This window comes from Narcine bancroftii, chromosome 5, assembly GCF_036971445.1.
Source record: "Narcine bancroftii isolate sNarBan1 chromosome 5, sNarBan1.hap1, whole genome shotgun sequence".
Lineage (NCBI taxonomy): Eukaryota > Metazoa > Chordata > Chondrichthyes > Torpediniformes > Narcinidae > Narcine > Narcine bancroftii.
In genome coordinates, this window is record NC_091473.1 from 135,305,967 (window position 1) to 135,333,263 (window position 27,297).

General features: G+C 40.8%; 1 protein-coding gene across 4 annotated transcripts in view; it reads left to right on the forward strand.

Moving 5' to 3' along the window:
• LOC138763989 (serine/threonine-protein kinase N2-like) overlaps positions 1-26,454 on the forward strand; it is a 206,164-nt gene extending 179,710 nt beyond the window's left edge. For 3 of the 4 annotated variants that reach the window (XM_069939117.1, XM_069939116.1, XM_069939115.1), the window contains 5 exons: positions 6,912-6,988; positions 8,084-8,226; positions 8,349-8,456; positions 13,419-13,499; positions 19,061-26,454. In XM_069939117.1, coding sequence (XP_069795218.1) covers positions 6,912-6,988; positions 8,084-8,226; positions 8,349-8,456; positions 13,419-13,499; positions 19,061-19,264 — 613 coding nt within the window. In that variant the 3' untranslated portion in view covers positions 19,265-26,454. Of the gene's footprint in view, positions 1-6,911; positions 6,989-8,083; positions 8,227-8,348; positions 8,457-9,918; positions 10,112-13,418; positions 13,501-19,060 lie in introns of those variants that run through there. The other variant, XR_011357935.1, reaches the window with a different exon arrangement.
• Positions 26,455-27,297: the final 843 nt, after the last annotated feature.

The following is a 27,297-nucleotide window of genomic DNA, read 5'->3' on the forward strand; positions in this document are numbered from 1 at the left end:
GGTGGCCATGGAGTGGGGGGGCCTGGGTGTGTATTTGTGAAATATTTATGTGCATGTGTTGGTTTTCTGTTTTATTAAAAAAGGCCCATTGTACATCTATAATATGAATGAAGTTGTTTTTGACGATCACTAAATACCTTGGGGGGAAAAAAGAGGTTGAATGTGCAACTTAAATTGCGGATAGAAGAAATGGAGAAATCCTTAAAATCTTCACTTTCTGGGTAAAGCTCTGCAAATTGCAGTTTTAATCTCTTTGTTTTTGGCCTAGTATTATGTGGTAATTTAATTGGTATTACTATGTAGTTGGTGTTTCTTGGGTACTTGTTTGGTGCATCTTCACATTGTATTTGCAACAACAATATATATGTCAATAAATTCTTGTCATCAAACTTCTGAATAGTTACGTAGAGTAAATGTTCTCAATTTTGTAAGGGAGGATACAAATTTAAGTGAATGGCAGAAGAAATATCAGGAAGTATTTTATACTGAGGGACTTGTGTTCCACCATGAACTGTTTGAATGTCTGTTCCAAGTAGATTCAATGGTAATCTTCAAGTAACAATTGGATAAATAGTTGAAGCGAAGCACTGCAAGACTGTGGGGGTAAAAGACTGGACTGAAATTAATTGGATAACTCTACCAAAATGTCAGCACATGAAAGGAAAGAGAGAAAATTCTGGGAATGACAGACTAATGAGTCTTACCTTCATGGTGGGCAAACTATTGGAGGGGATTCTTAAGAACAGAATTGATGAGAATTTGGAGAAAGTCTTATTGAGGATGGTCAGCATGGTTTTGTGAGGAACAGGTCATTTCTCACAAGCCTAATTGAGTTTTTCATGGAGGTGTCAAAAGAAAATGGTAGGATGCTGAAGTGCACTTTAGGTTGAACTAGATCACAGAGTACGTAGTTAATGGTAGGATTGTTAGTGGTCTGAAGGAACTGAGTGATCTTGGGATTCAAGTCCATGGATCCCTTAAGGTTGCTGCACAGATCAATACGATTGTTGAAAAGCCAAATGATGGCTTTTCAACCATCCTATTGATCTGTGCAGCATCCTGGCCTTTTTTTTAATTTTTTTTCACACTATGAACCATATTGACCAAAATACACACAAACATTTCCCTCTTGAATATATAGTGTCATTTTCTCCCGTTTTCCCCCCTCCCTTCCCTCCCTCCCTCACCGCCCCCCCCCCCTCCCCACCCACTCAACGTTCAACATATATGATACATTAAACCCATTAAACCATGTCCTCGCACAATGAAAATAAACAAGAAAATTGTGTCATCTACTTTTACATACTGGGTCAGTTCATTTTGTCTTCTTCTCCTTCTGTCATTTTAGGTGGTGGAGGTCCGCAGTAGGACTTCTCTGTTGTGTTCCATGTACGGTTCCCAAATTTGTTCGAATACTCTGATGTTATTTCTTAAATTATATGTTATTTTTTCCAATGCTATACATTTATTCATTTCTTTGTACCATTGCTGTAGTCTCAGGCTCTTCTGATTTCCAGGTTGACAACAATACATTTTTTTGCCACAGCTAAGGCTATCACAATAAATTTTTTTTGTGCTTCATCAAAATCGAGTCCAAGTTCTTTACTTCTTATATTACTTAGAAGAAAGATCTCTGGATTTTTTAGTATGTTGCTTTTTGTGATTTTATTTAATACCTGGTTTAGATCTTCCCAAAACTTTTCCACTTTCTCACATGCCCAAATTGCATGTACTGTTGTTCCCGTTTCCTTCTTACAGTGAAAACATTTATCTGATACTGTTGGGTCCCATTTATTTAACTTTTGGGGCGTGGTGTATAGCCTGTGTAACCAATTATATTGTATCTTGCGTAACCTCGTGTTTATTGTATTTCTCATAGTTCCAGAGCATAGCTTTTCCCATGTTTCATTCTTTATCTTTATGTTTAGATCTTGTTCCCATTTTTGTTTAGGTTTACACCTTGTTTCCTCGTTCTCCTTTTCTTGCAGTTTGATGTACATGTTTGTTATAAATCTTTATAATCATTGTGTCTGTAATCACATATTCAAAATTGCTTCCTTCTGGTAACCTCAGCCTGCTTCCCAATTTGTCCTTCAAGTAGGTTTTCATTTGGTGGTATGCAAACATTGTATCGTGAGTTATACCATATTTGCACTTCATTTGTTCAAAAGATAATAATTTATTTCCCGAAAAACAATTTTCTATTCTTTTGATCCCTTTCCTCTGCATCCTGGCCTTCTTTACATCAATCCAATGATTGATGTAGCTGTAAAACTCTGGTTGGACCATACTTAGAATGTTGTTTCAGTTCTGGTCATCTCATTGTAGGAAGGATGTGGCAGCTTTAGACATGGTGCAGAGAAGATTTACCTGGATGCTGCCTGGATTGGCAAACATGCCATTTAAAGAAAGGTTGAGTGAGCCTGGGCTTTTCTTTTTGGCATATCAGAGGTGTAGCCAGGTAGAGTAATATTCATAGGGGACTTGTTAATTATGGGAACAGATAGGAGATTCTGAGGCCACAAAAGAGACTCCAGGATGGTGTGTTGCCTCCCCAATGCCTGGATTCACGATGTCTCTGAGCAGTTGCAAAATATTTTGAAAGGGGAGAGTGAGCAGCCAGATGTTGTACTACATATTGGTATCAATGATATAGGCAGGAGTGGAGTTGAATTCCTGCAAAGTAAATTTAGGGAGTTAGGAAAGGGGGTGAAGAGCAGGAACTCCAAGGTGGTAATCGCTGGATTAACTCCCATTGCCACGATCTGCGAAAGGTCAGAACAAGGAAAATGGCACAGACCAATGAATGGATGAGGAGATGGTGCAGGGGGCAGGGTTTCAAGTTCTTGGATCATTAAAATCGTTTCTGGGGAAGGGGTGACCTGTACATTTGGGATTGGTTGCCCCTGAACTGGAGGGGAACCATATATTGGCAGGGAGGTTGGTTAATGCTGTGGGGTGGGGGGGGGTGTTGGGGGATTAAATTGGATTTATAGGGTTAGGGAACCAAAGTTAGAGGTAGAGGAAGGGGCGGTTGGTGCACAAGTAGAAATAGCTGGTAGTGAGTGTGTGTGTAGAAGGACAGGCAGTAGGGCAAGATTGCAGCCAATGGGATGATTTGCAATGCAACAGGGACACTGAGTCAAAAAACATTACAAATACAGGGTTAAAGGTATTGTATTTAAATGCATGCAGCATAAGAAATAAAATGGATGACCTTGCAGTACAGCTACAGATTGTCAAGTGTGATATGGCCATCATGGAGTCATGGCTGAAGGATGGATATCATTGAGAGCTATATGTCCAAGGATACATTGTGTGTCAAAAGAATAGACAGGAAGCGGACGGAATGAAGTGGCTCTATTGGTAAGGATTAAAATTAAATTATTAGTAAGAGCTCGCATAGGATCAGAAGATATAGAATCATTGTGGGTTGAATTAAGAAATAGCAAAGATAAAAGAACACTATTGGCAGTTATATGTGGATTTCCAAACAGTAGCCACAATGTGGACAAAAAAATTACAACAGCAAATAAAAAGAGGTATGCCAGAAGGACAATGTTATGGTAGATCATGGGAGATTTTAACATGCAAGTAGGTTGGGAAAACCAGTTTGGACTGGATCTCAAGAGCGAGAATGTGTCGAATGCCTACGAGATAGCTTTTTAGAGCAGCTTGTTGATGAGCCCACTAGGAGATCGGCTGCACTGGATTGGGCGTTGTGTAATGCACCCAAGGTGATTAGAAAGCTTAGAGTAAAGGAACTATTAGGGGGCAGCGATCACAATAAAATTGAGATCAATTTGAGATTTAACAAGGAGAAACTAAAGTCGGATGTATCAATATTTTAGTGGAGTAAAGGGAATTACAGTAACATGAGAGAGGAACTGGCCAAAGTAGAATGGAAGGGGGCACTGGAAGGGAGGATGGCAGAGCAACAATGGATGGAGTTTCTGCAAGAAATGGAGAAATGTGGCTGACAGGGAAGTCAAAGCCAATGTAAAAGGAAAAGAGAGGGCATACAAGGAAGCAAATAATAGTGTGAAGATATAGGATTGGGAAAATTTTAAAAATTTGCAAAAGGCAACTAAAGACACATGAGGAAGGAAAAGATGAAGTATGAAAATAGGCTAGCAAATAATATCAAAATGGATATAAAAGCCTCTTCAAGTATTATAGAGAGTAAAAGGCAAGAATAGATATAGGGCCACAGAAAAAGTGATACTGAATAAATAATGGGAAACAGAGATGGCAGAGGAGATAATTGAGTATTTTCAGATTTATTGTCAGAGTACATACATGATATCACATACAACCCTGAAATTTTTACTCCGGGCGCAGCAGAATTACCACTTATTGGTAGTGCAAAAAAATACTGTACACACCATATATATGTAAACAAAGAACTGTGAACAGATATCTAATGCAAACAAACTGTACCATGCAGAGAGAATTTAAAAAATCAAAGTGCACAAGTAAGAGTCCTTAAATGAATCCCTGATTGAGTTTGTTGTTGAGGAGTCCGATGGGGGAGAGTAGCAGCTATTCCTGAACCTGGTGGTGAGAGTCTTGTGGCACCTAGACCTCTTTCCTGATGGCAGCAGTGAGAACAGGGCATGTGCTTGGCGGTGTGGATTCTTGATGATTGCTGCTGTTCTCCGACAGCTGAGTTCCCTGTAGACATTCTTGATAGTGGGGAGTGTTTTGCCTTTGATATCCTGGACAGTGTCCACTACCTTTTGGAAGGCTTTACGCTCCGTCTTCACTGTGGAAGACGGGAGCAATGTGCAAAAGGGTATTAAGGAAGGGAATTGAGTGCAGATACTACTTCAAGGAAGAAGGTGTTCAGAAAGCTGAATGGTCTAAGGGTGGATAAATCTCCTGGACCAGATGGATTGCACCCTCATGTTCTGAAAGAAATAGCTGTAGAGATTATGGAGGCATTGGTAATGATTTTTCTGGAACCATAGATTTGGCATTGCCCTGGAGGACTGGAAATTCACAAGTGTGACCCCACTATTCAAGAAGAGAGGGAGGCAGCAGAAAGGAAATTATTGACCGGTTAGCCTGACATCAGTGGTTGGGAAGATGTTGGTGTCAATTGTCAAGGATGAGATTATAGAGTGCTTGGAGGAACATGAAAAGATAGGCCAAAGCCAATGTGGTCTCCTTAAGGGAAAATCTTACTTGACAAACCTATTGGAATTCTTTGAAGAAGCGACAAGCAGGCTAGATAAAGGAGATGTAGTGGATGTTGCGTATTTGGATTTCCAGAAAGCCTTTGACAAGGTGCCACATAAGAGGCTTCTTAACAAGATCAGAGACCATGTTGTAACAGGAAATATTAACGTAGGTCGAGCATTAGCTGATTTGGCAGGAAGTAGAAATGGATCATATTCAGGTTAACTGCTCTAACCACATCAATGGCAGGAATCTTCTAACAGGCAACCATTTCAATCCACTCTCCTGCCACTCCTGCGCCAACACGTCTATCCATGGCTCGTGCACTGCCAAACCAAGACCACCCGTAAGAGGAGAAATACCTAATATTCCATCTTGGCACTCTCCAACCAGATGGCATTAACCTCGACTTCTCTGGTTTCTGCTAAACACTGCGATTCTCCTTCTCTATCCCTCTGTCTTCTCTCCTCCAGCTCTCCACCCCCTTCCCTTTTTGTTATTCATTGAGCCATCTCTCCTCAACTTTACCGCCACCCGGCTGTTTACTGTTGTGCCCCCCTCCCTTATCCACCTATTACCTCACGCGTGCTCTACCCTCTGCCCCTCTCCCTCCTCACCATTTTATTCTGCCTTGATAACAGCTTTAAGCCCAAAACACTGGTTATGTATCTTTTTCAGAAAATATCCTGTTTGACCTGCTGTGTTTCTGCACCATTATGTTTTTATTTCAGACATTGTTTGCAGACTTCCATGTTTTATTTTACAGCTTCAGGATTGAAGGTAGTCCACTTAGAACAAAGAAGTGAAGGAAATCATTTCACCAGAGGGTGGTGAGTCTGTGGAATTTGTTGCCACAGGCAGTGGTGAAGGCCAAGTCATTGGGTGTATTTAAGGGAGAGATTAGCCATGGCATCAAAGGTTATCGAGAAAAAAGTCAGGCAGTGCGACGAGGTGGAAAAATTGATCAGCGCATTATTGAACAGAGGGGCAGGCACGATTGGCTGAATAGCTATTTCTACTCCTATATCTATGGTCTATAAGCTGCATAGATAGAGTGGACAACCAGCACCCTTTTCCCAGGTTGGCAATAGCCAATACCAGAGGACACCAACTTAAGGGAAGTAGAGGAAAGTTTAAGAGATTGAAGGAGGGTTTTTTTTTAATGGAGAGGTGGCTGCCTGTAATGCATTGCCAGGGCTTGTGGTTGGCTTGTACAACAGAGATAGGCACATGGATGTAAGAAAAATGGTATTATGGGCTGTGAGGGAGGGAAGGGTGAGATTGATAGTAGTAGGTTTATTTGATCAATGCTTCATGGGCCAAAGGGCCTGTACTGTTCATTGTTCTGTACACGGTGGGCCAAATAGCTTTTTTTCCCACAGCTAGGATATGCACAGTCAGCCAAGTGTGCTTTATTTTTCAGTAGCAAGTAGATATTTGACTCATTTCAGTGTGATGTATGACAAAATTCGAGTGGTAAGTACAGTTCACAAAGTTGTGTTTAAAATAATACACATGCTGCTTTCAGAACACCACATAAGCAGAATGGACAGGTGCACTGAAATTCTTCCTTGCTGAAGCGACACAGCAAATGAATACATTAACAAAAAAAAACAAAGCTTTTGCCCACCACTGACTCCCATTACCTTTATCCAACTGCTATTGAATAACATGATGTGGGCAAATGTACAATGCTAATGAGTTGATGCAAATCTCTTGTTATCTTCCAGGGATTTAAAGCTGGATAATCTGTTGCTGGATAGTGACGGCTATGTCCAGATTGCTGACTTTGGTCTTTGTAAGGAGGGTAGGTTTTCACATTCTTCAAATGCATGGAAAGCATTCTGATAACTCAAAACGTTTCTCAGAGAGGACTTTGAAATGCCTGTCTGTTTTAGCACAGAATCTGCTATTGATCTATGGGATATTTAATTGTTTATTTGTAATATTTTACTATAGGTTTAATTTGTTGAATTCATCTGCGCTGCTTATGTCACCACACATTGAACTTCATGCCAATATATTAATACAATTAAAATCATCTATAATGCAAGTCAAAATACAGTTTAGGATGAGGGGGGTATCTCATCAAAACTTTCCAAATATTGAAAGGGCTCAATTTAGTGTACGTGGAGAAGATATTTTTATCAGTGGGAGAGTCTTGGACCTAAAAGCACATCCCTTTAGAACTGAGAAAAGAGGTTTCTTCATTCAGAGGGTCGTGAATCTGGAATTCATTGCCACACATTGCTGTGCAGACCATCTCTGGACATACTTGGACAAAGCAGAGGTTGATAGGTTTAAATTTTTTTAAAATTTAGACATACAGCCCAGTAGCAGGCCATTTCTGCCTACGTGTCCGTGCCACCCAATTTACACCCTATTAACCTAGACCTCTGGTAGGTTTCGAACGTTGGGAGGAAATGGGAGCCCCCGGGGAAAACCCATAGAGACACATAGAATGTACAAAGTCCTTACAGACAGTGCAGGATTCAAACCCCGATCCCAATCACTGGTGCTGTAAAGGTATTACACTAACCGCTGCACCATCTGTGCTGCCTTTATTTATTACCCTTGAGTATTAAGAGTGTTAAAGGTTATGGTGGGAAAGCAGGAGAATGGGATTTAAAAGGAAAATACATCCGGTATGATTTGAATGACAGAGCAGATTCGATGGGCTCTTAATACTTTCAATGGGAAAGTATCATCCTCGGAGGTTTAGAGTTCATGATAAACCACCAAATCTGTTCTGTGGGGTGTGACACCTACTTGCTTCACACCCTAATTCTATTTCTTGATTAACTCGATTTATTATTTTGTAGTTGGATATGGTTATTTTAATAATACAACTGCACAAAATGTGTTAAAATGCAAATAATTAATTTGTCGTCATGAATTTCAGGTATGGGTTTTGGAGATCGAACAAGCACATTTTGTGGGACTCCTGAATTTCTAGCTCCAGAAGTGCTAACAGAGACTTCGTACACAAGAGCAGTGGATTGGTGGGGACTGGGTGTTCTTATCTACGAAATGTTGGTTGGTGAGGTATGCAAGAATGATTGGGTTGTCTTTCAATCCATGTTATATTTAACACTGTAAATTGCTGTCATTATTGTAGACTTCCCTGTTTAACTTGTCATTATTTCACTATTTCCTGCTCTTGTTAGTCACCTTTTCCTGGTGATGATGAAGAAGAGGTTTTTGACAGTATTGTGAATGATGAAGTGCGATATCCAAGATTCCTATCCACAGATTCAATCTCCATCATGAGAAGGGTATGTCCCCATAAATATCTTGAAGAAAAAGCATAACTGTTTTATTAACAAAATTGCCTTTTCTTTAAAAAAATAGAAAAGCATACTGACCAGGTGGACCAGTAATCTAGTCTTCTAGACATGTGAGCTTACATAAGTTTCCTGCTTTCTCAGTTTTTAAACTCTTTGAATTTGTAATCATCAAACTGAATGATGGAGTGTAAAATTTTATACAGATGCATCTTAAAATTAGAAAGCAATGTTTGAAGATAACAGGACTAGATTTGTTTTCTCCTTCATTATACACATGTACATGCATTGCTTTATCCACTCTCATGTTTGTCAAGCAATGAGAAGCTGGAAGGACTCAACAGGTCAGGCAGTGTCCATAGTGAGAAATAGACAGTTAATGTTTGGGGTTGACATCCTTTCTTGAGGGATCCTGTGTCTCCACAAATGCTGCCTGGCCTGCCAAGGCCTTCTAGCTTCTCTTGAGGGATCCTGTGTCTCCACAAATGCTGGCTGGCCTCCCAAGGACTTCTAGCTTCTCTTGAGAGATCCTGTGTCTCCACAAATGCTGCCTGGCCTATTAAGGCCTTCTAGCTTCTCATTGTATGCCCAAAATTCCAGCATCTGCTGTTCTTTGAGGTTTGTTTTTAACTTAATAGTTACATATATTTTCACAACTTGTATAATTGTCTTTTATTTTCTTTAAACTGCATTAATGGCACATGATAGAGACAAGAAATAAATCATTTATGTTTAGAAATGGTTGATGGTCGGAGTGGATGGAGCCTAGGCTGGCAGGTGATAGATGAATACAGGTGGGAGGGAGAAGGAGTTAAGAGGTGATTGGGATGGGAGAAGAGGGCTGAGAAAGATATATTCTGAAAGGACATGAAGGGGGGTGGGCTAAAATAAGGTAGGTATGGGTGCCAGTTTGGTAGGGGAGGGAAAGGGAGGAGTGGGGCCAGAGAGATTAGGGAAGCAGAATGGAGGGGGAAATGGAGGTCAGCAGAAATTGGAGGTCTCTTGATGCCATCTGGTTGAAGTCTACCAAGCTGAAATATAAAATGATGATGTTCCTGCTATTGGCTCAATATGCAGAGGCTGAAACTCAATCCCTGTCTTATTTTCCATTTTTTTATAATTTGCTGATAAGTTTAATGGGAGGTGTAGGATTAGGGTGGGGAGTTTATTTTTCCCTTTTACATTCTTTTTTCTTTCTCATTCTTGTTTTTCTTTTTGCTTTGTTTTTTGTAATACATGGAAGAGATTACTTTATACAAGTATCTTAACAGAATCATATTCTAAGTTAGAATATAAACCAAAGCTCTTCTAATTAGTTTTCTTATTATTAATGATTAATGTATATATTGCACTGTATAATTAGCTTATAATTCATATTTTCTATGTTAATGTGTTAAGATTGATGATTATTTTCTTTTCTCTGTATGACATTTTACTTATGACCTCTTTCTAGAAGTACATTAGGCCATGGACAGACATCAGTGTGGGAATGGGAAGTAAAACTAAAGTGGCTGGACATTGATTCTTGCTGTTGTAGCAGACAGAGCAAAGGTGGTCAGCAAAGCAATCTTCCAATTTATATCCGATCTCCCTGATGTAGAGGTGGCTGCATCAGGAGCACCAAATGCAGTAAATTACCCCTACAGGTGAAGTATTGCTTCACTTGGACTTTTTGGGACCCCAAATGGTGATGAGGGGGGAGGTGCTGGTAAAATTCTTCCTTGTTGAAATTCTTCACCCTCTACCAAGGATTTTGTTATTTCCAATTGCCAATGAGACATTAACTATTTTGACCACCACTATACACACCCATTCTGTTCTCACCCCCCTCAGGACATACTGTTCCTCCACTTTCTGCATCAACCCAACCTTGCCATCAAAACCGCAGACAAGGATAGTGTAGTTATGGTCTAGCACACTGACCTCTACCTTGCTGAGGTCAAACAGCAGCTCTTAGACAACTACTTTCTCTTTGTATAGGACCCCACCAAAAAGCATCAGGCCATCATCTCCTGTACTATCACCTCCAGTGATCTTCCTTCCACAACCTTCAACCTTATTTTTTTCTAATCCCACATTGTACAATTCTACCTCCTACCCAAGATCCAAAAACTTCTATTTCTCTCTCTCTCTCTCTCTCTCTCTCTCCCTTCCATGGGAAGGCTGCAAGGCTCTCTGTGCTTCTTTATGGATAATAGACCTAGCCAGTTCCCTCCACCACCACCCTCCTCTGTCTGGCAGAATTTGTACTCACCCATAATCATTTCCCCTTCGACCTCCCACTTTCTCCAAATCAAAGATGTAGCTATAGGTGCTCGTATGAGCCCCAGCTATGTCTGTCTTTTCATTAGCCTCATCTAGCAATCCATGTTGCAAACCCTAACATTTCCACTGCTACACTAACGATGACGTTGGTGCTGCATCCTGTACCCATGAGCTCATCAATTTTATTAACTTCGCCGTCTTCCTTCCTTTCATAAAATTTACTTGGCTCATCTCTGGTACTTCTGCACTTTCTCATTCTCTCTATCTCCATCTTGGGAATCAGACTATCTACCAGCATCTTTTATAAACTCGCTGGCTCCCACAGTTACTTCTTCCTACCCAGTCTCCGCAAGGATGCTTTTCCTTTCTCTCAGTTCTTCTGTCTCAACCACATCTACTCCCCGGACAAGGCTTTCCATTCCAGGACATCTGAGATGTCCTCCTTCAGGAAATGTGGCTTCGTCTCTATTCCTATCAATGCAGCCCTACCCGCATCTCCTCCATTTTCTGCATATCAGCCCTTGCCCAATCTTCCCCAGCCCCTCGTGACCTAACAGGGATAGGGGTCATATCAGCATTGCCTACCTTCTGCATCCAGCATATTCTCCTTTAATTTCCATCACCTACAGCCATATCACACAAGCAGACGCACCTTCCCTTTCCACCTTCTGTAGGGATCACTCTCTCCATGACTCCCTCCTGTATCTGCCCCTTCCTATTAATTGCCTCCTTGACACTTACCCCTGTGAGCTACAAAATATGCTACACCTCATCCCTCACCACTGTGTTGGGCCCCCAAATAGTCTTTCCAAATGAAACAGCTCTTCACCAGTGGACCTGTAAGGGTCATTTACTGATCTGGCAGTTCCAACGTGACCTCCTGTACATAGGGGAGACCACATCTGGCCCAAAGCTGATGCTGCCTCCTCTACATTGGGGAGGCTGAATGCACACAAGGAGATTGCTTCTTTTAATACCTTTGCTCTGTCTGCTACTGCAGCAAGGATCTCCAAGCAACCAGCCACTCATTTCCACTTCCCATTTCCACACTGACATGTCCTTACATGGCATAATGTACTGCCAGAGAGACCATGTAAATTGGAGGAACAGTGTCTTGGTGGTCTTCAAACAGACAGCATCAATAAGGACTTCTCCAATTTCCAGTAATACCCCCAACGCTTTCCCTTATCTCTCTGGTCCCATTTCTCCCTCTTTTTCTTATTTCTCATCTCGCATCCTTCCTGCCTGTATGGCACCCACGCTGCCCTTGCTCAAGCACCCCCCGCCCCCCTGGCCGCGGCACCTTTCCCTTCCTTCTTCCTATCCGAGTGCATCTTTCTCACCTCTCTGGCTCCTCCCCCTGTATTCACCTCTCACTCGCAACCCTGTGCTCTATCCCCCACCACCCCCACCTTTTTAATTCAGGCATCTGCCCATTTCTTCCTATTTCTGATGAAGGAGTTTTGGCCTGAAACACAAACTGTCTTTTGCCTTCTGTGGAGGCTGCCTGATGCACTGAGATCCTCCAGCATATTCTTTGTTTACTGCAATCATTATTTAATGTCCTCTTATGTAGTATATTTGACTCTACTCAAGTACAGTAAAACCCCTGGTATCCAGAACCTATAAGTGAATTTTATGGATGCTTGACATTGCATGTTGCGTGATTGGCAAACTAACGGCAGGCATGCCAATTTTAAACACTTTTTACCTGTTTATTTTCCGCGATTTTTTTTTTTTTGCCAGTTGCTTGAAGCCACCAGTTGCTTGAATTCGGATAACACGAGTTTTACTGTATACTGGCCCCCCACCCTATTGAAAAATAGCCAAAGCAAGTTGCTTCTTCAGTGTTTTGAAGTCATATCATAATTTACTATTAAAAGTACCTTGTGTTCTGGTGGTGAGTTAATAATGAGATTCAGCATGTATGCATTGATGTATCAGATTAATGTGTCAATTGGAATATTTCAAGAAGGATCAGAAATTTATATATTTGTGATCCTCCAGTTCCCTTTGAAGTTACAGATTCAGAAAATTCTTTCTATGTGAAAGGGGGAAATTGCTGGATAACGGGATTAATATCTTGTTAAGAACTGTAGCTCATCTGCATCACTTTGAAATAGCAAGCAAACTTGAGTGTAGAAATCCTGATCTTTAAATGAGACCGGGCAAAAAACATTCGGCAGGACTTATGGAATACCTGCTGAAATATGTAAACTCTTCTATTTTGTTTTATCTTTTTTCTGTTATACAGTAAAACCGATGTATCTGGCACCTATGGGGATAGGTAGATGTCAGAGAAGTGAATTTGCTGGTTACTTGAGATTGCTTGTTGCCTGATTAGCAAACTAACAGTGAGCTGCGCCACTTTTAAACTTGTGTATTTTTTTTATCTACCATTCTTATTTTCTGCGGTTTTTTTTTTGCAGATTGTTTGAGGCTGCTAGTTACTTGAATTCCAGATAACGGGTTTTATTGTATATCATTCCACATACTAGAAATTACAGTGTATATAATCTTACACTGCATAGGGTTACAGTATTTGCATTACTATTCAATGAAATCTGCATCCATCCAGAAAAAGGACCATTTTCAAATAGCAGTTATAATTTCTTTATAATTTGAACTGTATTTTTACATATGCAAAGGATTTACTTGAACACTAATTAGAATTATTGTTGGGATTAGCTTCTTAGAAGAAACCCAGAGCGGCGCCTTGGAGCAAGTGAAAGAGATGCAGAAGATGTAAAGAAACAAACATTTTTCAGGGTAAGGATTTTCTTTGTTCTTTTCAAGATGTATAATTTTGGATGAAGTGGGAGATACAGAGTTAGGGAACAGTTACAGAGGTAGTAGAAAAAGTGGCGCGAAATTTCCAAAGACAATTTAAAGGGAGTGTAAAAAGGACGGAGACTTTGGGTCAGAATGAAAAGGCTATTCATGTGGAATTTTATTAGTATTGCTCTCCATTTCCCATTTTGTGGTGATACTTCAGTTAGATGGGGATTCCTTGAATTAGGGGTCATTTTCCTCCCCAAAATTATTCAGAGTAGCTTTTTTGTGCTTGACATTATGCAAACTATATTTGCAGGTTTACTATTTTGAATAATGTTTGGAAAAGTCCATGACATTTCTGTAGTATGCAGAGATTCCTGTCCAAGAACTATTGTTATCAACCCCACGTAACGAGCAGCAATAGGCAATAAACCATAAAGTATTTAATTTTAAAAGACTAATTTTATTTCTAACTCTTAAACAATAGTCTTAACTTTTAAACTATCCTTAACACTAAATCTATCCCCAACTCTGCACAGGTGTCTAATGTATGCGTGTGTGTGAGATATTCCCAAACTATTACAGTCCAGGCTGAAATCTAGAAAGTTGATTCAATGTTCAGTCTTTCAAATTCAGTGTTATTTGAAATTTGATGCCCAGATTTAATGTTGAACTGATGGGGAGACTGAAGTTGTAGCTGCCACAGACTCACCAATTCTTCTTGTGTTGCCTTTGAAGAAATGTCCATCCGCACGAGCTATGGTCACAACACTCCTTTTGTAGGTGTTAGGGTTACATTATGTTTTAATATTAGATACAAATATGTTTTTAAAAGAGATAGATTGTGGGGAGTTTAAGGTAGGTCACTTCACAAACAGACATTAACATTTCACAAAAGACATCTCATTTGAAATACAAGAGCTATGCATAAGCAGAGACTTCATGTCCACAGAAACTTTGAAGAATGCCTATGGAGACTTCACAAGTAGGTGTTAATTGAACTGATGTTGTGGAATAAATGGACCATTGTCTTTAAGCAACAGATGCCCTGGCAGAATCTGATTCTGGTGCCTGCAATCTGTCTGGTTCTAGTTTGCTGTTCTAAGAGGGTTTTGCAAACAGAGAGAGAAAAAAAAACACGATTCTTTGGAGCGAGAGAGAGAAAAGATAGTTCTGCTGTAGCTTTTGGAAACTGCAACTGGCAAGCTGGCAGGCTTGTTGTAAACCCTATTTTGTAGATGGGTTGTGAGTTCTGAGTTCAGCCTGTTAAAAATCTTTGTAGTCCTTACAAGAGGAAATGGCTGGCTTGAGTATATCACCTGAAATAAGGAAACAAGAGGAACTCTGTGGTGACCTGGAAGAAGAGGAGGTTATCATTTGGAAAACTCATGATGGGCCAAGTTCTTCAGCTAAACATTGAAATGACTAATTGGAGGGAATCAGTTTGTGTGTCCAACGAGCAACAAATTTCTCTCTAAAACCAACCAGAACCTTCCTGAGCAGTAACCATTTACCTTTAAGCACCAGATCTTGGTGAAAATTCATAAATGTTAATTCTGCGTAAAGCAAAGCTCGAGGATGCAATCCGCCTCACGGACTCGTCCCCTGAAACCCTCTGGGATCAGCTGAAGACTACCATACTGCAATCCACTGAAGAGGTACTGGGCTTCTCCTCCAGGAAAAACAAGGACTGGTTTGACGATAACAGCCAGGAAATCCAGGAGCTGCTGGCAAAGAAGTGAGCTGCCCACCAGGCTCACCTTACAAAGCCGTCCTGTCCAGAGAAGAAACAAGCCTTCCGTCGCGCATGCAGCCATCTTCAGCGCAAACTCTGGGAGATCCAAAATGAGTGGTGGATTAGCCTCGCCAAGCGAACCCAGCTCAGAGCGGACATTGGCGACTTCAGGGGTTTCTACGAGGCTCTAATGTAAGTGTACGGCCCCTCACCCCAAGTCCAAAGCCCGCTACGCAGCTCAGACGGCAAAGTCCTCCTCAGCGACAAGATCTCCATCCTCAACCAATGGTCAGAACACTTCCAATCTCTTTTCAGTGCCAACCGCTCAGTCCAAGATTCCGCCCTGCTCCAGCTCCCTCAACAGCCCCTAAGGCTAGAGCTGGATGAGGTCCTCACCCAGGATGAGACATATAAGGCAATTGAACAACTAAAAAGTGGCAAAGCAGCAGGTATGGATGGAATCCCCCCCCAGAGGTCTGGAAGGCTGGCGGCAAAACTCTGCATGTCAAACTGCATGAGTTTTTCAAGCTTTGTTGGGACCAAGGAGAACTGGCTGAGGACCTTCGTGATGCCATCATCATCACCCTGTACAAAAAAAAGGCGAGAAATCAGACTGCTCAAACTACAGGGGAATCACGCTGCTCTCCATTGCAGGCAAAATCTTCGCTAGGATTCTCCTAAATAGAATAATACATAGTGTCGCCGAGAATATTCTCCCAGAATCACAGTGTGGCTTTCGCGCAAACAGAGGAACTACTGACATGGTCTTTGCCCTCAGACAGCTCCAAGAAAAGTGCAGAGAACAAAACAAAGGACTCTACATCACCTTTGTTGACCTCACCAAAGCCTTCGACACCGTGAACAGGAAAGGGCTTTGGCAAATACTAGAGCGCATCGGATGCCCCCCAAAGTTCCTCAACATGGTTATCCAACTGCATGAAAACCAACAAGGTCAGGTCAGATACAGAAATGAGCTCTCTGAACCCTTCTCCATTAACAATGCCGTGAAGCAAGGCTGTGTTCTCGCACCAACCCTCTTTTCAATTTTTTTCAGCATGATGCTGAACCAAGCCATGAAAGACCTCAACAATGAAGACGCTGTTTACATCCGGTACCGCACGGATGGCAGTCTCTTCAATCTGAGGCGCCTGCAAGCTCACACCAAGACACGAGAGAAACTTGTCCGTGAACTACTCTATGCAGACGATGCCGCTTTAGTTGCCCATTCAGAGCCAGCTCTTCAGCGCTTGACGTCCTGTTTTGCGGAAACTGCCAAAATGTTTGGCTTGGAAGTCAGCCTGAAGAAAACGGAGGTCCTCCATCAGCCAGCTCCCCACCATGACTACCAGCACCCCCACATCTCCATCGGGCACACAAAACTCAAAACGGTCAACCAGTTTACCTATCTCGGCTGAACCATTTCATCAGATGCAAGGATCAACAACGAGTTAGACAATAGACTCGCCAAGGCAAATAGCGCCTTTGGAAGACTACACAAAAGAGTCTGGAAAAACAACCAACTGAAAAACCTCACAAAGATAAGCGTATACAGAGCCGTTGTCATACCCACACTCCTGTTCGGCTCCGAATCATGGGTCCTCTACCGGCATCACCTACGGCTCCTAGAATGCTTCCACCAGCATTGTCTCCGCTCCATCCTCAACATTCATTGGAGCGCCTTCATCCCTAACATCGAAGTACTCGAGATGGCAGAGGCCAACAGCATCGAGTCCACGCTGCTGAAGATCCAGCTGCGCTGGGTGGGTCACGTCTCCAGAATGGAGGACCATCGCCTTCCCAAGATCGTGTTATATGGCGAGCTCTCCACTGGCCACCGTGACAGAGGTGCACCAAAGAAGAGGTACAAGGACTGCCTAAAGAAATCTCTTGGTGCCTGCCACATTGACCACCGCCAGTGGGCTGATATCGCCTCAAACCGTGCATCTTGGCGTCTCACAGTTCGGCGGGCAGCAACCTCCTTGGAAGAAGACCGCAGAGCCCACCTCACTGACAAAAGACAAAGGAGGAAAAACCCAACACCCAACCCCAACCCACCAATTTTCCCCTGCAACCGCTGCAACCGTGTCTGCCTGTCCCGCATCGGACTTGTCAGCCACATTCGAGCCTGCAGCTGACGTGGACATTTTACCCCTTCCATAAATCTTCGTCCGCGAAGCCAAGCCAAAGACAAGAATTGTCTGATACCACTGAACTTGGAGGAATGAGAGGTGAGATTGGACTGCAAATCAAAGAACTTTCCTGAACATATAGACATTACATACATGTGCACTTAGAATTACAAGGGGGTTATTAATAGTAATATGTTAAGTTTGATCCTGTTTTTATGTTTTAAAGAAAATTAAAAGCAACTTATGTTTAAGTAACCATTTGTCTTGGTGAATTTCTATTGCTGCTGGGTTTTGGGGTCCTCTGGACTCGTAACAAAGGCAAAACTCGAACTGGGCAGCCTCCACGAAGCTTCCAAGGCCCTGGCACTGGTCTCTCCAAGTAACTTCACTGTTAGTCACACTTAAAATGAAGCAATTTGCTTCCCAAAAAGACCCTCCTGGCACAGGTCAATCCACCAAAAAGGCCCAGTCCTTCACAGAGCATGCTTTGCCTTGAATTTCACAGAATGTATGGCCACATAGCTGGTTCAAAAGACTGTGTCTCTCCAGCAGACATAATGGTTCTCATTTGCAAAATCACAAATGTGACAACCCTTCCCTCAGTTCTTCCAATATATCGAATTATTGCTGGGCTATGTCTTGTGTTGTGCTTGTGGGAAATGTTAACTGTGACCATTCAGTCCTTCCTGTCTGTACTATCCCTTACAGTGATAATCCCATTTTGCTCAAACGGGAGCTTGTTATACTATTTTGGCTGAGTGTTAAAGCCTGGCTACATTGCTTTGTATGTCAGTATTGCATAAAAGCTTATGGAAGGAACATGAACTGAGAACATTTAAAGTGTGATATAGAAATATATAGATTCAGTTATGCCTTAAGATAACTGATTAGATCTTTAGTCAGATTTATTCCCAATCATTTCAACCCTTGACTACCTTTCTAGCCAGAAATCAGCCTCAATTTACTCAGTAGTCCAAAACTTGCTGCAAAATGCTGTCAATTTTGTGGTGAACTGACGCATATTTACCTTATTGGCTCTTGCACGTGAATGGAGATCCCTTGCTACTTGTATATTCCTCCACTGATATTATGGCTGCACAAAAAAACCTCAAAAAACCCATAAGTAAACTGAACAACTTGTAAGTTCATCGGTGTATGGACATTGGTCAAAACAAAGAGTTTAGAAATTACAACAATTCTGTAATTCCGATTTATTGTCGGAGTCTATACATGAGATCCCATTCAATCCTGAGATTCTTTTTCCTGCAGGTAAGGCAGAATCACCACTTATTGGCAATGCAAAAATAAGACACAGCATACACATGTAAACAAATTGTACAATACAGAGAGAATTTTTTAAAAATCAATAAATTGCATAATTAAGATTCTTAATAAGTCCCTGATTGAGTTTGTGGTTAAGGAATCTGATGGTGATGGGGTAGCAGCTGTTCCTGAACCTGGTGGTGTGAGTCCTGTGACACCGATACCTCTTTCCAGATGTTAGCAGCAAGAACAGAGCATGTGCTGGGTGGTGTGGATGTTTGATGATTACAGCTGCTCTCTGTTGACAGCATTCCTGAATTCACTTGAATGGAGAGTAATTATTCTTCCACCTGTATCCCATATCAGTTGTGCTACAGTGGACGTGTTCATTAAATGTTCCTAAGCATATCTTTTATTGCTTCTTGCAGGCTGTTGATTGGAAGGCTTTGTTAGCAAAGAAAGTAAAACCCCCATTCCAGCCCATAATCCAAGATCGAGAAGACGTTAGCAACTTCGATGAAGAATTTACCTCAGAGGCACCAATTCTTACACCACCCCGAGAACCAAGAATTCTGGTTGAGGAGGAGCAGGGAATGTTCAAGGAATTTGATTACATAGCAGATTGGTGTTAAATACAACAAGCGAACTTTCATGGAGTAGAAACTGTGAATTCATAGCTGACTGTGGCTCACAGAAATGCCCCGTTTGAGGCAAATAATGGATGTTTCCAATCTTTTACTGCAGTCTGTGCCATCAATGCTCCTCCAATTCCATGCAACTGAAATGAAACTCTTTTAAACAGACAGTGGATCTATGCCTCTATGACCATCAGGAAGGTTTTTCTTGCTGAACGTCGTCTTGTACTCAGTCTGGCCGATGCCAGAAAATTCCAACGTAGAGTTGCACTGTTCTTTGTAACTGTGCTGCCGAAACTCTCTTCGTACCATGAGCTGTTCACTTTATATAAACGGTAGATGCCTTAAATAGGAGAGAGAGTTGTATTTTTTTTAAAAATCATTCCTTGGGCTAAATTGAAAATTGCTTTCTCTGCCTCATTACCACTGCAGTTTGAGGTGCTGTCAACTGATGACACTACAGTTTGGTCTCGCGTGGCAAAAGGCAGCTTCTGTCTTGACCGATGATAAAATGACTGTGCTTGACCAGACCGTGTGAATTGTAAACAAACTGAATTACCTGATCCCGGATTATGGAAAAGCTAATTTGATGCCTTACCTTAATACTGTAAATTTTAATTGTATTTATTATGTAGAATTGCATCATGCCTTAACTTGTAAGACAGCACTAAGTGCTTCCAGAGAGATTTTTTTTTGCAGGTACTGAAAGCCTACCAAAGCCACTTGCCAAACTGCAACAGCATCTCCATGCTCCTGGATCTGTATGTAACATGGTGGGCACCAGCCTCTTAGTTTCATGAAGAAAAAATGTTTTATTTTTTAATGTCTGTTTGTAAATCTTACTTCCTTAAGTGTGAAGAACTAGCCATCCGTGAGATTCTGCTCTTTCTATCACACTTGCCTTTCCATAACGCAGATTATTACTTATGATGTACCGCGATCAAAGAATGCAAAAAAATTTTATAATTTGTGTAACATTTAGCCAGTGGATCACTTCGTGTTATCTACTGTGTATGACAACAGTACTCTCAGCTTTTAAGTTCTTATGGAAATGTATACATGCTGTCAGTTTAAGTTTGATATTGTATTTTAGTTGATGTTCACACAGATTTTATAGTGTTCACATTTAGTACATAGTGGCCATGTAAAACGTGTTCTGAAAAGTAACTGGTCAGTATGACTTCTAAGTGTTGGACCATTATAAAGCATCGATAATGCAATGACTCGACAAGGCTCTACATAATATTGAAATCAATTTGAAAAGTTCAAAGAATGGCTTTTCTGCTATCAGTAGGATTGTTACCCAAAACTGCACAGGTTGCAGCCAAAACCCAATGCTGGAGGAACTCAGCAGGTCAAACAATGTACTTCATAGAGCAAAGATAAAGATACATCGCCGACATTTCAGGTATGGAAGAAGGTCTGTAGGAATCCAAACAAAATGGGGGTGGTAGGGAGAGGAGCACAGGCTATACCTCCCCCCCCCACCCCATCATTTTGTTTGGCCGCCTGCCAACATTTTTCAATTTTGCTATATAAAGGACACTATTTGACTTGCTGAGTTTCTCCAGCATTGTATTTTTTACTTCAACTGTGGTGTCTACAGACTTTCATGTTTTACTACTGTTTACAGCCACACACTTTAAACATAAGCTAATGTTTTCCATTTTTCACTTTATACTGTCCCTTCTGTCACAAGAAAGTGACATCAGCAATAAATACGACAATATTTGGAACAGCAAATGTACATTTTTAGAAAGAACAGTACATGTAAATAAGCAAGATTAATTAAAGTTTTAAATAGTTTTTTTTAAAGCAGCTAGAGAAGATTGTTTCCAAAGTGTATAGAGAGAAAAAACTTTTTTTTAAAAAGAGAAAATAAATCATTAATGATGTAGAGGGCAGGGAGAAAATACAGAGATGAACTCAAACGCACTAATTATTATCTGTCATTTTTTGTTTAAACAAATGTTTCAGTCTGATTTCAAATTATTGAGAATATTTTACATGATATATTCATTATAAAGTGGCTGCATAAGCTCTTGTAAGAAAATAAGAAAACATGTTTTGGAATGATACACTAATATGCATTAACATTGCCATGTGCCCAACAGAATCTAGTTGAAAAACACTGAAAAGGGTTTTGCAGACATTACATAAATGCACAAAATTAAACCATTTTAAGTAGGGTATGTTTGTTTTTGTTCTCTTTCATATGGAACCTGCAATACAATTCTTATTTTTTTTTACTTGAGCTGCTTTTTTTTGATTATTCTTTCTTTCCGTGTCCACATTTCCTGCCTGGCTCTGATCTGAAGAATGGGAATAACATGAATCATCTTAAAATCTGCATTGACAATGGTTATCCTGTCATTGTGTACCTTCATGAGTGAGGATAAATGTATGAATTTTCTCTTCCGCCTGTAAGAAAGCTGTGATAAGGAACCTGATCTTAGTCATAGAATCTTATAGCACAGAAATAGTCTCACAAGCCAAGTTTGTCCATGCTGAACAATGTACCCTGTTACTTTAATCCCACGTCTGCATTAGACCCTTTCCCCTGCAAACCTCTCCCATTCATTCAAGTGTTTCTTAAAGGAAACTAATGTACCTATCTCTGCCACTTTTTAGCACATTCCACATCCCCACCACTTTCTGAGCATATGTCCCCTTACATTTCTCCCTAATCCTATCCTTCTTTCCTTTTAGTTATGTCCTCTGATCTCCAAGGAAACACTGTTCACCTTATCTATACTCATGAATTTGTAGACCTCAGAAAGATCTGTCTCAACTTCTTGCACAATAACAACTTCCATAATCCTGGCGACAACTTGGTAAAACCTCTTCTGTACCCTTTCCAATGTTGTAATATCCTTTATAGCTAGGCTCTTGCTAGTCCTGCTGCGCAGTAAACACATTCACAAAATAATTCATTTAAGATATTCCCCATCTCCCCTGACACTATACTTAGACATTTTATCCAGATTCTAAAGGACCTATTAAATCACAAGAAAAAAAAAATTAAGCCAATTGGCCCAGAGAGTCTGTCTGCTCTGCCATTCAAATAATGGCTGTATTCTTCTCAACCTCATTTTCCTGCCTTCTCCTCATAACCTTTGATGCCCTTATCAGCCTCCGTTTTAAATGTACCAAATGACTTGGCCTCCACAGCCATCTGTGGTAACAAATTCCGCAGATTCACAACTGAAGACATTTCTCATCTCTGATCTAAAGGATGCCTTTTTATTCTGAGGCTGTGCCTTCTGGTCCTAGACTCTTCCACCACTGGAAGCATCTCTAGTCCTAGTCTCTTCCACCACTGGAAGCATCTCTGGTCCTAGACTCTTCCACCACTGGAAGCATCTCTGGTCCTAGACTCTTCCACCACTGGAAGCATCTCTGGTCCTAGACTCTTCCACCACTGGAAGCATCTCTGGTCCTAGACTCTTCCACCACTGGAAGCATCTCTACATTCACTCTATCCAGTCCTTTCAATATTTTCAATGTCATTCTCTCCCCTCACCACTTCATCCTTCTAAACTCTAGCAAGTACAAGGCAGAGAGCCATCAAACATTCCTCGTATGCTAACCCTCTTATCCCCAGGCCACAGTTATTCTTGTACACTTCCTCCTGGACCCTCTCCAACGCCAGCACACCCTTTGATATTGAGCCAAAAACTGCTGATAATACACCTAATGTGACCTGACCAATGTCTTATCAAGTCTCAGCATTGCATCCTTGTTTTTATAGTCTAGCCCTGGAAATGAATGCTCATCTTGCACTTGCCTTCCTTATCATTGACTTGATCTGCTCGTTGACCTTTATGAATCCTGCAGTAGGACTCCCAAGACCCAGTGGATCTCTTCTCAACATCACCTGCCCTTCCATCTGCGGTCATTTGGAAACTTGGCCATAAATCCATCATTAAGGTTCAATATTGCCCTTTCCTTTGTAGGCCTATACACATTTTGCTGTTGAAAATTGTGGACACACTTACAGTTCACCCCATCCAATCTAACCCTGGCTTTCTCAGCCAGTGCTGAGGAAGTGAAGTTGAAATCACCTGCAATAACACCTTTGCTATCTCATACATCAGCAATCATTTCTCATATTTGTTCCTCTAGCTCCTGGTGACTATTTAGTGGCCTATGGTATGCACCCAATGTGAGTGATGACTCTTTTTCAGTTCTTAGACCCACACTGCTTCACACAATAGTTCTCTGCCAATATCCTCAGAACTATATTTGATTAATATTGCAACCCTTACCAATGGCCTCTTGCAGTTGTTTCTATTGCACCTGTAGCTTCAGTACTCCAGAACATTGAGGTGCCTGCCCTATACCTCCTTCAACTACCTCTTTCAAATGGTTACAATATTCCGTTGTTCTGTACCTATCCATGCCTAAGCTTGTTCACGTTTCTTGTCAAGCTTGCATTAAAATACATTTACCTGTTTTACATTAGTGCTTGCCTTGTTCTGCTTCAACACACTTTCTTTGACTTCCTCAATATCCTTAATCTTTTCAGCCCTACTCTTCTTGTATTCCAACCACCAGCCAGATTAGTTTAAAGCCTCCTGGGTGAATCTATTTCAATTGTCTTCATTGAGTAAGTGATCACATACTTAAGAACTAGAAAATATGGAAATACCATTGTGCAGTAGATAATCCTGAGTATTCTTAGTGACCTTTTGAAATCACTTTATTTCTCTCTTATTCCTGCATCTATTTCTCCCTCCAGAAGCTGCATGCATTTGTCTGATTCTGGTCTCTTGTGCAGTCCCAATTATAATGCACAATCATTCATGCTTTCATTTGCCTTGGCCCAAGCTCTGTAATTACCTCCTTCAACTTCTTTGCTGCCAAAGATGCTCCTTCAGTCCTACGTTTGATGAAGCCCTCGATAATCCTTGCAGAAATCTTGGTTCATGTGTACTGTATTGATTATGTGATCCACATTTTGGGTGTCAATCTGCTTAATTTGAAATTATGACCGCAATAGAACAAAAAGAAATGCTCTTGCATTTTGATATTCGATTTAAATTGGGATAAAATTTGAAATAGAATGTCAATCACCAATTTGACCAATTGTTCTTGATATTTAAATATCCTAATTTCCATTTAAGATGCTAATGAGCAATGGATTATTATTTTTGAGGTTTAAAATGGGCCTTTGGAAGTTAAATGTGTTCAGTGCACACGTCTTTCAGCAGTTCTTTGAGAACAAAGCTGATTTACTCCCAGTCAGTTTTGTGGGTTTGAGTTGGCTGCAAACCCCTCTGGAAGATCCACAAACTCTACGACAGTTGGTCTTGGTTCAATGAAGAGTGATCTTGGGATCACATCTGTGAGTGGATGGCTTCTGAGCTCCCATCATGACTTCTGGAATGCTCTCCTGTGTTTTTAGTAGATGCAGGCCAGGGCTTCCCATGAGATGGTGAGAGTGTTCTTTGAAAGCAACCCTGAAGCATTTGTCTTCCTGGAAATTGGCTCTCATGAAGATATTTAAGAAAATAAGAAATCGGAGCAGGAGTAGGCTGTTGAGGCAGCTCCATTCAATAAGATCATGGTCCCTTATTTAAGAAAAGAAGTGCTGGCATTGGAGATGGTTCACAGAATGATTCCTGGAATAAAGGGATTAGCACAGTGGTTCTCAACCTTTTTCTTTCCACTCACATATTCCCAATGCCATCGGTGCTCTGTGATTAGTAAGGGAGTGCCTAAGGTGGTATGTGAGTGGAAAGAAAAAGTTTGAAAACCATTGCTTTAATCATCCCTAAACGACACATTATGTGCATGGTTTCATAACTCCAAAGGAAATGGGCCAATGACAATTTTTCTCAAGCAAAATGTTTCAGTAACAATTAGGTCTACAGCAGTGATTCTCAACCTTCCCTTCCCACTCACAAACCACCTTACTAATCACAGAGCACCGAAGGAACGGGAATTATTTAAAGTGGGATGTGAGTGGAACATAACAAGAAATGGGAACGGGTTGGCCATCTGGCCCGTTGAGCCTACTCAGCCATTCAATGAGATAATGGCTGATCTACCCTACCCTATTTTTCCCCATATCCCTTAATTCCTCATCTATGTAAAAATCTATCCAACCTTGTCTTAAGTATATTTACTGAGGTAACCTACATTGCTTCAATGGGCAGCAAATTCCTTAGATTCACCACCCTCGGGGAATAACATTTCCTCCTTCATCCTAAATCTTCCTTGATTCTTGAGGCTATTTGTCCTCTAGTTCTTATCTCCCCCACCAATGGAAACAACTTACTTATCTCATGTATGCCTTTTATAATTTTTATGTTTCTATAAGATTCTCTCTCATTCTAAATTCCAGTGAGTACAATCCCAGACGACTCAAATCTATCCCCATAAGTTAATCCCCTCATCTCTGGAATCAACCTGGAGAACCAACACCAGTACATCCTTCCTCAAGTAAAGACACCATAATTTGGAATAGAATGCCTGCTTTTGGAGGCTGGTGTCAAATATATGGATGATTGGGCCTGCTTATTGATACTGATTGATGGCAATTAAAGTGACAATGTCTAATTCCTCTCAGGCTAACATTTAACCTGTCCTGTAAGTGGATATGATAGAATTTCTAAATGTTTGTATTCCTTTCGTCTGTTGGCTGCTCTTGATTGCAGCCCAGGTAGCTCCAGGAAGACATTCATGTTTCATGTGTAGCTTTAAATGAATGGAAGCGTGGATCCTGGATAATTTTAATAATTCTCTGGGTGAATTTGTATGAGGTTCTGTGACCTTGAATGAAGTGTGATTGTGTAAATAACACTGCGACCTGATGACAAAAACTTTGAAAGTGAATTCAGTGAATTAAATCAGAGCCCAAATGAAAATTCTACAAAAAGACATATTTCTAGCACTTTCTTTAAATAATCCAGCATCATTTTCAAAATATAAAATCTTTAGAGGCACTGTTGTAAAGAGAAATGTTGAATGTTACGATTGTTTTGTAAATGTTCTCTCGCGTAGATTCAAAATACCTTGAGTATTTTGCATCTATGCAAATCTATTTCCACAGCCCGATATTGAACTGTTTATTGCTACGTGTAACAGGATACAGTTAAGAAGCTTTATGTTGTGTCCTATCCAGGGAAGTTCACCCATACAGTAGGTAGCGCAATAATGAATAAATAAAATGTATTTCCCTATCTGTTCTCCATAACCCTTACTTAATAATGAATTTATTGTCTCACACATTGAATGTACAGTATCCAAAATTCTGACTTGCTACAGCCATATTTACCCTGCTCTTCAAATGTTCTCTGTGTTTTAACTATATTTAATGAGCCAGCCTTGACTGCATCATTGGGCAAAGAATTCCTCAGATTCACTACTCTGGGAGAAGCACTTACTCTGTCTTAAATCTACCCTCTTGTATCTTGAAGTTATTATCACCTAGTTCTAGTCTCACCTGCCAGTGAAAACAACCTCCCTACTTCCAGCTTATCAATAACTTTCAAAATTGTGTACAACTCTACAACAATTCCCCTCATTCTTTTGAACTCCAAAGGCAATTCAATCTCTTCTCATGCTAACTTTGTTCTTTCTCGATTGAACCTGGTGAACCTTCAGCACAGCCTCCAAAACCAGCATATCTATTTGAAGCAGTAGAAGGCAAATTTCGAAGAGATGCAAAAGGATTTAAAGGGTGGATTGGGATCATTTATTTTCAGGGAAGGATTTTGAGAGTAGAGTCAATATGAGAGGATTAAAGGAAAGGTTAGAAAATGTAGGGAGCATTGTTTTTCAAAGGATAATTGGGAATTTGGTTCGTAGGAAGAGGGATGTGGGCGTTTGAGGACTATAAGGGGTATTTAAAAAAACAACCTTCAGAAAGAAATTAGAAAGACTGAAAGGAGATGTGAGGCTGCTTTGGCAGGCAAAGTAGAAATAAATCCAAAAAGGTTTCTACAGGTACACTAAAAGTAAAAGAATAGTGAGGGATAAAATTGGATCACTTCAGGATCAGAGGGGTCGGCCATATGAGAAAG